Below are 12,291 nucleotides of genomic sequence, written 5' to 3'. Positions count from 1 at the left end.
TAGAGAGCACCGATCGATCGGTAGAGAGTGAGTATCGGCCGATATCGATCGGTGACCGATCGATCGGAGCATCCCTAATTTTTAGTCCCAGTCCACCACTGGCTACATGACCGTATGATCGCCCATATTGACGCACCTAATTCCTAAACTTCTAACAGATACAACATAAACCGATCCTTCAGCCTCATATGAGCTCTCAGACACGTTCAAAATTAAACTGTCTGAGCTGTCTGAGCTTGCTGCTGTGTGCGCCATCGTGCGTTTTCATGCAGATGCTGGGATCCGGAACGGTGCAGCTGGAGCTCCTGGCCCGCAATTACGTCACACATAATTTGGCGGGACTTGAAGAATCCCCGAGAAGATCCAGGAAATGGTCAACATTGAAGGGCAGATTAATGGTTATCAAAGTACAAATATCCAAAATCAGTTCAGTAACGGTTTTCAAGGGGACAATATTTACTCAAATGGATGGGTTTGGATGATGGGTGAAACCCGTGTCACAGGCTCTTTAAGTTGCACGTGCATTGGTGTGATTACGGAGCCAGAAAACAATGCACGTTTACTCGCGTGGGCACATGGCGGTGCACCGTGTGTTTGTTTTACAAAAAATGGCGAAGCAAATTAAGTTGTTTGACTGTGCGGTAAAAAGTTCAGCCAACCCGTCAACATCTCAAACGAATGTTCAAAGTGATTCAACTGATAAAGCGCAAGGTGAACCCGAACGAAAGCAAAGAGGAAATGTGTAAAGTCTTGGGAGGCGAAATATATATGTACATTCTGCTTAGTTGTGCATTCACTTCCGGTAAAAGTTCCTTCAAAATAAGAGTCCCGATCTTGTTACTACCAAAATAAAAGTGCTAAACGAAACTTTACCATAGGAGAATATCGGCATACAAATATAATCACTTCTATAAAAAGGTCACACATTTTAAATATAGTTAGACATATTAAAGGTAATTTACAGCATTACTAATTAATATCTAATTCCTAACTGTGAATGGTTTTCATTTATTTAACATTAGAAATGTATTAGTCTGGCCAATGACAGAATCACAATCAAGACTTCGATGCTGAAGGGCCAGTGGATCTATGTTGGGGGTCAGCACAAAGGTCAAGAAAACCCACATTTGAAAGGGAGACAACGGATGACCAAGAAACTAGTGACTTGCTCAATTCATTTGTGAGGGATCTGTGAAGAACATGACAGCAGCTGCACCACTTGTATTTAGTATACCAGCAATTGAGGGTGGACAAGTTTCCTACCACTTAAGTTTCAAATAATTGTGTTAATTACTTATTGTAAAGCATTTGAACATTCTTTTGTGTCACATGTTCATTATTAAGTTGATGTATAACTGTATAGTATCTTCATTATTTAAAATATAAGGTGACTAAAAATGGCAACCGTATTTTCAGTTTTGGCAACCAAAAGTTGATGCCTGGTTGCCAGCCTGGCAACCACTTTTAAAAGTTAGCGTTGAGCCCTGTACATCTATTTCTATATTTTTAAGATGAATCACTCTTCAAAACATGTCAGATACTAGAGAAAATGTTTTTAAAAGTATTGAAGAAATAGGAAACGATGTTGGATGGTGGTCCTGTGTGACAGACTGGTGCTGACTCTGCTCTTGTGTCCTCCAGAGATGGGCAGTGAGTTGCCGGGGACCGTCGCCATGCCGGGGGCCGTTGGAGCCGGTCAGGTGAGGATGGGAGGAGCTGTGCCAGGCCGCGGGGGGAAGAGGAGGTCAGGAGGGTGAGTACCTGCTCCAGAGAGTAACCACTACATATACTGTACATCGTTACAGCAAGAGGTTTAAATATTTTTAAAGCAGAGTCTCAAAATAACAGCTGACAGTTCCCAGGAGACAACAGATGTTTGTGGGTCCCCTTTCACACTGGCTAGTAACATCTGCCTCAAAGAGTGTCTACACAGTGTGCATGGCATCTTATGGAACCACGTGGAGAAAAAGCACAGCAGCGTCTTTTCCGAGCGCTCTGCAGCAGGTATGACTGGTTTGGTTTGAAAACATTGCACATTTTCAGAAAAGCGTCTGACCGTCTCCCTGAGATGGAAACTATAATAACAAAGACAACGAGCCACATCTTCTGTTTGGTTGTATTAGTGAAAAAAAAAAGTCAAACCGATAATAAAATCCAAGAGGACGATGCTAGTCTGTTTGACAACAGCACTGATGCGTTGTCGAGATATCCTTTAGAACACAGAACAATAAGTCAATCAAAAGGGGTGTGAAGCACCCAGCTTCATACTTCCTTTTGGACTTTTTTTCCATGTAATTGCAAACAAATATTCCAATGGAAAGTGTACTGTGTTCAGATTGGTTGATGTGCTTGTCATAGATTGTCCCATCAGGATCAGTGTGATCTCAGTATTTAAGGTCTGGCTGCTGACCCAGTAGTTTGTTCATATTCTGATCAGGCAATTATTGGGTTTTAAACTGTGTGTATTCTTGAAAGGCACAACATCTACCTTTGCTATGCTCCATGTAACTGCCGACCTGCCTATCATCCATTTACAAATCATAGCTCTTTTAATAAGCTTAGCGGCTTTGTTGACTCTATTGTTCAAAGCATCTGGGAGCATACCGGTCATTTATTAACCAAACAGCGTTCTTTTATTCAGTAACCACTCACTGTTTATTGGGGGAACAGAGTTTTCAGTTTTTTTATATTTCCAGGCTTGGACAGAAATAGCACTTGGGTTAAAAAAAAAGCAAGAAGTTCTATAAGGGAAATAGTCAGTTTAATTCTATAACAGATTGTGTAACCATAGTGTTTCAGGTTTAAGTGTAGGTGGAGACGTTTTTATGTTTTGCTTTTCTTTCCCTCCTCCTCGGTCATTTGCTGTCTTGCATCGACTATTCAGTACAGGGGAAATTCTGCACAATGTATACAAACAAAACATGTTGCAGAGTAATGCATATTAATGATGGAACAACTAGAACATTTCAGAAAATGAAAGCGATATATATACCAAAATCTAAGAGTGTCATATCACAGTATTGGTATAATATCCATATACTGCCTAACAAGTAGGTGCTGTCTCACTATTTCTCTGCCTCTCTCACTAGCACACCGGCTGTTTTATTGATTTGCTGAAAGATGGTGGTGCCATATGTGTTGTTGATTTGCGACCATTACTAAAAAGAATATATGTTTAGCAGAAAAGGCTGAAAGAGTCATTTAGTATTGTGACATGAAATATATGTTCAGCAGCGGTTTACATTACTGCTGCTGTCTGAAACGCCCCATCATTAAACATAGGGACATAACTAAAGCACCCTGCATCACACACAGCTAAAGTACAACACACTAATCTTTATTTTCATGAGATCACTGTACTTGATATATATATGTTCTGGTGAACTTCTTATCTTCACTGCCTCCATGATAGCTAACCTGAGCTGACGATACTTAACCTGTAAAGCATCTTCTGTTGTGACATATGGAGAGATGTCTTTGTGGGTACTGGTCACACATAAATGATTGTTTTAATGATCACCATCTTCTCCTAATTGATCCTAGTAACTGGGTTCTTCGTGAAGGGGCTATACAGTGCAGAAACAGGGCCGGGCCCCATCGCTTCAATATGATATGTATATAGGAATTATTTAGACAAACACATTAATACAACATCTTTTAAAGAACAATTACATTATTAATTCAAAAAAATATTTGTGATTCATGTTTTGGTCCTTTAAACTCCATTTTGTTCTCTTGTAGATGACAGGGAATACCATCAAATACTTAGTATTTGAGATAAGATAAGATGTACTTTACTGATCCTAAATTAGGAAAAATGATTTGTCATGACAAGGCATTGCACATCATTTGAAAAAATAAAAAGGGTAGGAAATAAACAAACATAAAATAGAAACATTTTTTAAAACGGAACTAAAAAGAAAATATAGTTGACCGTGACCATGAAAACCTGCATAATGATAGACTTAAATAATGAATCACTTTTTAGTTGCTTTAGTTACTTTTTTGACAATTCAATGAGCTCTAATTTAAGAGGATTTTTTCTACCCCTACCAACAATGATGTGTCCTTTCTGAATATTGGGTAAACATTAGCTCTTCATCCTCTCCTTATTAAATAATAATGCTTTTTCTGTCATTGTAAAAATGAAAGGAAAATAAGCAATGTGACTACCTTGTACATCTAATCTCCAGGGGCCAGCTCGATGCATTTAACCTGTACACAGCATTAGGCCTGCATACACATGAATTAATAATCAGGTTCTTGGCAATACGCCAAATAAACTTGGCTCAGCGAGGCTACAGGGACTGTTATTGTCTGTCAATTATGCTTTATTTATTAAGGTGTGTGTGTGTAGTAGAGGCAGGTTGTAGTTCAGTAAGAGGATCCAAAGTCAACAACAGACACATTGATCCTCTCCTCAGCCCCTGATGCTGCCACGATGCATGAAGCCCCCAGCTTGATGGAGCATACCAAACAGCATACTGTGTGTGTACCAGAGGTCGCGTTAACCGAATATTTTCCGTCAATGACGGATTTTTTCTAACAATGACGGAAAAATCTGAAAGCAGTCCGTCATTTTGACGGATTAGAACACAACTCGGAACAGCGCCAAAATGTCCACCAGCGGCCAACATTATATTACATCCTTAGTGGCCAGGTAGACTGAGGGCGATCTACTGTACTCTACTGTAACTATTATTTAGTCATTCACATGCTGTCCAGTTGGTGGCGAGTGTGTGCATATTAAGTAGCTATTGTCTAGTCTTGTTTTTGACCTCGTTGATTACCTCGTTGTTTAACCGGCTTTAGCAATCGCAAAATGTCACGGCAGCTGATCGTCCGAAGCTTTTTTAATAAGCCCAGTAATTGTGATGGTGTGGATAAACGAGGTGAAAAGAGGGATTGATGCGGTGGAGGATGAAGGACAAGCCAGTAAGACTAAGACTGACAACGTTCAGCCAGCGGCAGAGGGGCAAGCAAGTGGCAAGGAGTTCAAGCGGGAGTACCGGGTTCAGTGGGAGCAAGAGTTTAAGTGGCGGAGGAGGGAAGATGGCAAAATGTTCTGTGACATCTGTAGAAAAGCTAAGATGAGTAACGGATTTGTCCGAGGGTGCACGACGATGCAGAAATCAGCGTTCAGGCTACAGCAGGTCAATTGAGTTGTTCTTGTAAATTTTTTGTTCATATTTTGATTGTAATTGTCTCATTTAAACGATGGCATCATATTTGCCTGTTTAGGCACAATGGTCTTGGTGTTTTTAGCGGCCTCAGCCCCCCTCTGCTGTGCTGTCAGTGCAGGAAAAAATAAATCATTCATGTTCGTGTTGACATGAAAAGTGACCACACGGTCGGTGTCTCTGTTCATCTTTTTTTTTCTCCATGCCCTTAAAATTTCTGTGTGAATCATTAAAACATGAATGAATGAACATTTGCTGCTCAGTACCCAAACATAAATATTAAATAGGTCTCATCTCATCATTAAAACATGAAAAATAAAATGACGGATAATAATGGATTATGGCTGAAATTTTACGATCCTGTCCGTCAAAATGACGGACAACGAAAAAGTCTAACGCAACCATTGGTGTGTACATGCAAATATCCAGAGGGAAGTGCTTAGAAGAAAGATCTGTGCGATAGCGAGGTGTGCTGGGCATAACGTTAGTTTTGAATATTAAAAAAGGTGGATTTTAAACTGGTAAGATCACCATGGTTACCCAGGCAAAACGCCTAACATGGCCAAGAACAAGTTATCTTTAGAGTTTTGGTTCGTAATTGGCTATAAAAAGCTTATTTGAACAATCAACTGCTTTGGAAAAAGCCATTGACTGTAACCGTATTTCCCCTTATGCTTCACCTGCTCCAGGGAGCTCACATTATTATGTGTTGGTACTCCCGGAAAGAAAGTTGTTTCCATTACATTGCATAGCGTCCCTCCCCATCTTTATCAACCTTTGCTTGCCAAGGAAACTGCTTTTAAGCTTTTGAATGAATTGTTGTTAAGTAATAACCCCTTTTTAAGGCGAGAAACTAACAATTTAGAATACCAATATGTGATTAGTTTATCGCATTTTTGGGAATTTATAGGGGTGCAGCTGATCAGCTTATCAATAGCACATATCAAAAATGTTTTTGGAATTACCCTGACTGGCTGAACGGTAGACACGAGTCTGCACTTCATTTGTGGACAGATCCGTTGGCTTTTTCTGACCATATTCTCTATGATCAATATGGATGATTAGCTCAGGAAATACCTAATATATGCAAACCTGTTTTGTTAAACCGTCAAATCAATGATGACACTGAATAAAACCTTGCAATTACAACAAGTGCGCAATAATCATCACTTGTTGCCCATTTATTGAATCTCTTTCTTTTTCTTTGATCAGTGGAGCTGAGATATGCAATTTAAAGCAGAGGTGTAGAAACAGGATGTGATGCGCAGCACTCTGACACTCTACTCTGCCTTCCCTTTATATCACCTTTAATCTTTCCTTTTAGGAGACTATGTGTGTACATATTGGTCATTATACTGCAATGGCAATAGTACATGCTGCTCAATTAATCGTATTTTAATCGTATTTTAATCGTATTTTAATCGCGATTACGATTATGGCTTGCAACGATTACGAAAACCACGTAATTGAAATAAAACGATTATTTTTTTATTATTTTATTTTTTAGTTTAATTATACTTAAAGTTCAGGGTAATCAACTGTTACAAACATACTGTTCAAATGTTTTTTCTCCAATAAATTGATGTTTTCACAGTAAATATATAATCGTTTTTAATAATCGCAATTATAATTATTGACCCAAATAATCGAGATTATGATTTTTGCCATAATCGAGCAGCCCTACATTGTCTACATATGTTTGTCATGTTCTTTTATGCAAAGATGGATCATTTCAAAATATTCCAAAACCAAATAATGTCGAATGTTGTTGTTGTTGGCTTTTTGAGCTAGCATCACAGCTAACTCCTGTCGTAGGTGTATGTTTTGAAACTGTAAACTGTGAGATGAGCATTTTGAGATGAAAACATCCACTCTTTTAAACTGATTTCTACTGCCTGGAAAGTGATGAGACATATTATAAATAAGTGTCAGTTTGATCATGAGAGGGCGCTGTGAGTCTATCAGAAGTAGTGATTGTGTTTCCTGTGATTGTTTCCCAGAATGGACTTTGACGATGAAGACGGAGAGGGACCAAGCAAATTCTCAAGGTAAGAACAGTGAGAGCAGGTAGCAACGGTCCTGTGAGAAATATTCTAGAACAGTGTGTCTCAAACTTTTTCATACCAAGGGCCACCTAACCAATAAAAAAACACTCGCGGACCACATAACTCCACAAATATCAAAAAACACATCGTTTTTCTAGAACAGATTACAAATCGCCTGAAAAGGGTACAAACAAGTGGCAACATGTGTGATGAAGGTGTTGCACTGGGCTATATCATGCAATTGAAAGTTAAACTTAACCTCGCTCCCTTGCGGAGATATTCTCGCGGGAGTGCGGAAAACTTAAAGGGGAGCTATCATGCAAAATGCACTCTTGTACGTCTTTTATACATGAATGTGTCCCCGGTGTGTCAGGGAACTCACCAAGTGTCAGAAAATACAACCCTCTCTCTTTTCCTCTATACCCAAATCTCTAAAAAAAAGGGGCTGTAACGGATCTAATACAGATTGATCCAGATTTGAATTATTTTCCACGTCACAAAAGGGGTGCTCCACCTATCAGGGGAATGAGAGGCCGGCCATTGCCGCTCGAAAGCAGCGAAGAAGACTTCCGGCGCATGGTTGCCCTTCTGTTTATTCTCCGCTGTGGCTCTTTTTCTCCCTCCCACGAGGCAAGCGTTTGCTCCTCCTGCTTTAAAACAAATGAATAATGACTATATAATCATATGTAAGGGATAATGTGCAGCGACGCGGTCATTATGGGGAAAAGAAAAACGACAGGCTGATCAGGAGCCCGACGCAAAGCGGAGGGATCTAGATCGGCATCTAGATCGGCATCTAAATCGGCAACGGAGATCTCTTTTTCTCCCCCTCTTCTGACAGCCCAGCAGCTGATCTCAAAGCTCCATGTCCTGTGCCGTTGGAGGTCCCGCCGACTACTTTCCTGCCGGGGGTCCTGCCAACCCTATGTCCTGTCCCATTGGGGGTCCCGCCGACTACTCTTCTGCCGGGGGTCATGCCAACCCTATGTCCTGTGCCGTTGGAGGATCCGCTGGGGGTCCTGCCAGCTCCATGTCCAGTCCCGTTGGAGGTCCCGCCGACTACTCTACTGCCGGGGGTCCTGCCAATTCTATGTCCTGTTCCTCTGGGGGTCCCGCCGACTACTCTTCTGCCGGGGGTCCTGCCAACCCCTTGTCCTGTTCCGTTGGAGGCCCCGCCATCACCTGTCTCGTCGGGGGTCCTGCCAACTCCTGGTCCTCTTCCGTGGGGGATCCTGCCGAAGCCTGTCCCACCGGCTCCGGTTCCTGTTCGGCCGACACCGGGTCCTGCCCAGCCTCCGGAGCTGTTTGGTCTTCGCCCTCGAGCCCGGCCCCCTGAGAGCCGCGGTCTTCACCCTCGAGCCCGGCCCCCTGAGAGCCGCGGTTTTCGCCCTCGAGCCCGGCCCCCTGAGAGCCGCGGTCTTCGCCCTCGAGCCCGGCCCCCTGAGTGCCGCGGTCTTCGCCCTCGGGCCCGGCCCCCTGACTCTTCCTGCCGCTGCCGCTGCCTTCGCCCTCATGCTCGGCCCCCTGAGTTTGCCCGCTGTGGCCGTCGCCCCATCATGGACTCTGCCTTGCCCCCGGGCCGTCCGCCCGAGTCCCCGTTCTCGGCTTCTGCTTTGCCCCCGGGCCGTCCGCCCGAGATCCCTTCCGGGTTCTCCGCTGTGCTCCTGGGCTGTCAGCCCAAAATCCCATCCCCCTGACCCCTCCACCCACCCTAGTGGCCTTTGTTCTGCTAAGTTGAGCGTGCCAGTGGAGGAGGAGGAGCTGCCCTCTGCTGCAGAAATACTACAATACTGCTTCTCTTAACCAACAGCTCTAGTTCACTGTGATGGAAAATTCTCAGATCTTTTACTTAAAGGTGACCTATCATGCAAAATGCACTTTTGTACGTCTTTTATACATGAATATGTTTCCCTGGTGTTCCAGGGAACTCATCAAGTGTCAGAAAACACAACCCTCTCTATTTTCCTCCACACCCAAATCTCTTAAAAAGGGGCTGCAACGGATCTGATACAGACTGATCCAGATTTGAACACTTCTGTGACGTCACAGAAGTGGCGCTACGGCTATTGGGCCAACTCCACCAATCAGGAGGAGACAGCCACGGACATTGCCGTTCGAAAGCGCTGGAGACGCTGTAGTACATATGCCAGGCCTGTAGATGGTGCTGTTCTCACAGAATCAGCCCATGCAAAGACAGTGTTAAATTGAAAGAAATGAGGAATGGCTAAAATGCATGATCTGTTTGGTATTTTGAAAAATAAAAAGTATAAATATGCCTTATATAGGTATGGTCCTACACTATATTATTCAAATATAGCATGATAGGTCCACTTTAAGTAAAAGTAGAAATACTGTGGTCTTAAAATACGTCCTGAGTTTAAATGTGACTTAAGTAAAAGTACACAAGTTTTCTGAGCAAAATGTACTCAAGTATCAAAAGTAAAAGTGCTCTGTATTCAAATGGATCTTTTTTTAAAGTTTTATATTATTAAAGAATATAATATCATCCTGTTTGTATCACTAATAATCACTGTGGAATGACTTTTGGATGCTTTGTGTTCTACAAAGTAAATGTATGCATTAACATGATGAATTTATACTATATATATATATATATATATATATATATATATATATATATAAATTCATGTTATTAATGCAAATAGCATGTTGATAGCTAATAAATAAATACACAATTGCATTATCAATGCACCTGTTACACCGGCCATGTTTTTACCATCAAGCATTAAACATTGAGTCTGACATTATGTTGTGACCATCAGTGCATTTGAGGAGTACAGATAGCAAAGCTGCTTCATGATGTCTTTACACTGTGTGTACGATGAGTTACATGTGCGGTCCTCTCTTCTCTGCAGGTATGATGATGATGATCAGATTCCTGGTGTGGAGAATGAAAGATATGCCAGGTAGGCCTAGCCAGCTGGGGGCCACAGAGGATGTCCCCTGAGTCAGGGCCCCACAGACTGCCGGAACACTATACCCCCCTCTGATCCAAAGAACGTGACCTACTAATCAGTGATCCTCCATTTAAAAGTCCTTATTAGACCACACTTGAGTAGTTTATTCAGCAGGTGTGCAGATGTCAGTGAGGCTGGACAACAGAAATACTGATAACTGACTTCTAACAACAAATCACATCACACTAAAGTTTTTCTAACCAATCATATGGCAGCCCACTCTCCAGAGTAGGCGTTCTGTGTCGACACAGAAAATGACAGACCCAAGTCCTCAACAGCTTCAATAATAAGAGCTCTGTCAGATAAACATGGAAACAAAGATGTCTGCTGTGTTGATAGCTCAATCCCTAAAGCTCCCCTAGACACAAAGTGGATGACCTCACATTAGACAGGCCATTTCTCTATGTAAAGGTTTGGATGAAAAGTTCTATCAGAAATAAGGTATTTCAACTTTTGACCCATACTTGATCTTCCCATGTTGCAGACATTTCACAGATTTTCTTTAAAAATGTATATAATCATTTTATGTTTGCATCTAATTTAGTTATTTACTTTGGTATACTACTAGATAATTACAACAGTGATATTGTCTTGGTATAATATTTGTATATACTGTAGGGCTGCTCGATTATGGCAAAAATCATAATCTCGATTATTTGGGTAAATAATTGTAATTGCGATTATTAAATGCGATTATTCATTGACTTTGAAAACATCCATTTATTGTACTTTATAACAAATACAAATAATAATTTGAACTTTTTAATTGTTGAATTATACGTTCAGGGTAATCAACTGAAAAACCAATACAAAAATAAATAAATTATACATTCATGTCTACATTTAAATAAATAATATCAAAATAATAAATACCAATAAACAAGATCAACAAACATGTTGCAGTGCACTGTCACAACCTGAAAACTCCTTAACATAATAGCCAACATTTTGGTAAACATATTCAACATATTCCACTCACTCCACTGGGTCAATAATTGATATCACGATTATTAAAAACGATTATCCATTGACTTTGAAAACATCAATTTATTGGAGAAAAAACATTTGAACAGTGTGTTTTTAACAGTTGATTACCCTGAACTTTAAGTATAATTCAACTGAAAAAAAAGTAATAAAAAAAAAGTAATAATAATACAAAAAATAATCGTTTTTAATTTGATTATGTTGTTTTCGTAATCGTTGCAAGCCATAATCGTAATCGTAATTCGATTAATTGAGCAGCCCTAATATACTGTATATTTGCTCACATAACAAATATGTATTGTGCTGTCATTATTTTGACCATATTACCCAGATATATGAGCCAGTCTTTGTAAACTGCATCCGGTCTGATGGAGCTGCTTACACAACTCATTTTATTTATTATTTATTGGCATGAATATATGCCAACATTTTTGAGAAAAAGAGTATTATGAAAAGTGTACATTTTACAGTTTTGGGTGATTAAAAAAACAATAACATATAAAATATGTTGCTGGCTCACCCTGTGTTGTTATGAGTCCTCAATCGTTTTCAAAGAGGAAACTCAAACCAGACATCTGAAAATAAAATAATGAGTATCTGGCATGCAGTGGTGACATATTCCAGGCAATGGGCCTTCGTGTGTAAAGTGAGATGTAATGGTTTAATACCATTTAATTAAGATGAAGATGAATCAGATTATAGCTGGCTGTTGATGGACCCATCAGTAATTCGGAAGAGAATGGTGATGAGTTTAGTCTCTCGTCTATCCTCTAAGTGTCTAACTGCTCTTCTCTGTTCAGAGAGAACCACAGTGAGATTGAACGACGCAGGCGTAACAAAATGACGCAGTACATCACGGAGCTGTCAGACATGGTCCCCACCTGTAGCGCGCTGGCCAGGAAACCTGACAAACTGACCATCCTGCGCATGGCTGTGTCCCATATGAAGTCCATGCGGGGCACTGGCAACACGTCCACTGACGGGGCCTACAAGCCCTCCTTCCTCACCGAACAGGTACTGGGTTACACAACATCCTTTAATATCATTCATTTCTACAAAGTCATTTTGGTAAAGATAATTGAGTTTTGGAGGGCTATCTGGAAG

At 40.9% G+C, this 12,291-nt stretch overlaps 1 protein-coding gene across 1 annotated transcript in view; it reads left to right on the top strand.

The window, feature by feature from the left end:
- arnt2 (aryl-hydrocarbon receptor nuclear translocator 2) overlaps positions 1–12,291 on the top strand; it is a 119,619-nt gene that overhangs the window by 22,498 nt on the left and 84,830 nt on the right. Inside the window, exons 2-4 of the mRNA XM_034226994.1 lie at positions 1,642–1,753; positions 7,181–7,228; positions 11,988–12,201. Of these exons, the coding sequence (XP_034082885.1) occupies positions 1,642–1,753; positions 7,181–7,228; positions 11,988–12,201 (374 nt within the window). The remainder of the gene's footprint in view (positions 1–1,641; positions 1,754–7,180; positions 7,229–11,987; positions 12,202–12,291) is intronic.

Source organism: Gymnodraco acuticeps, unplaced genomic scaffold, assembly GCF_902827175.1.
Source record: "Gymnodraco acuticeps unplaced genomic scaffold, fGymAcu1.1, whole genome shotgun sequence".
Lineage (NCBI taxonomy): Eukaryota > Metazoa > Chordata > Actinopteri > Perciformes > Bathydraconidae > Gymnodraco > Gymnodraco acuticeps.
Note: the sequence above shows the minus strand (reverse complement) of the source record. Positions and strands in the feature narration are given on the sequence as shown.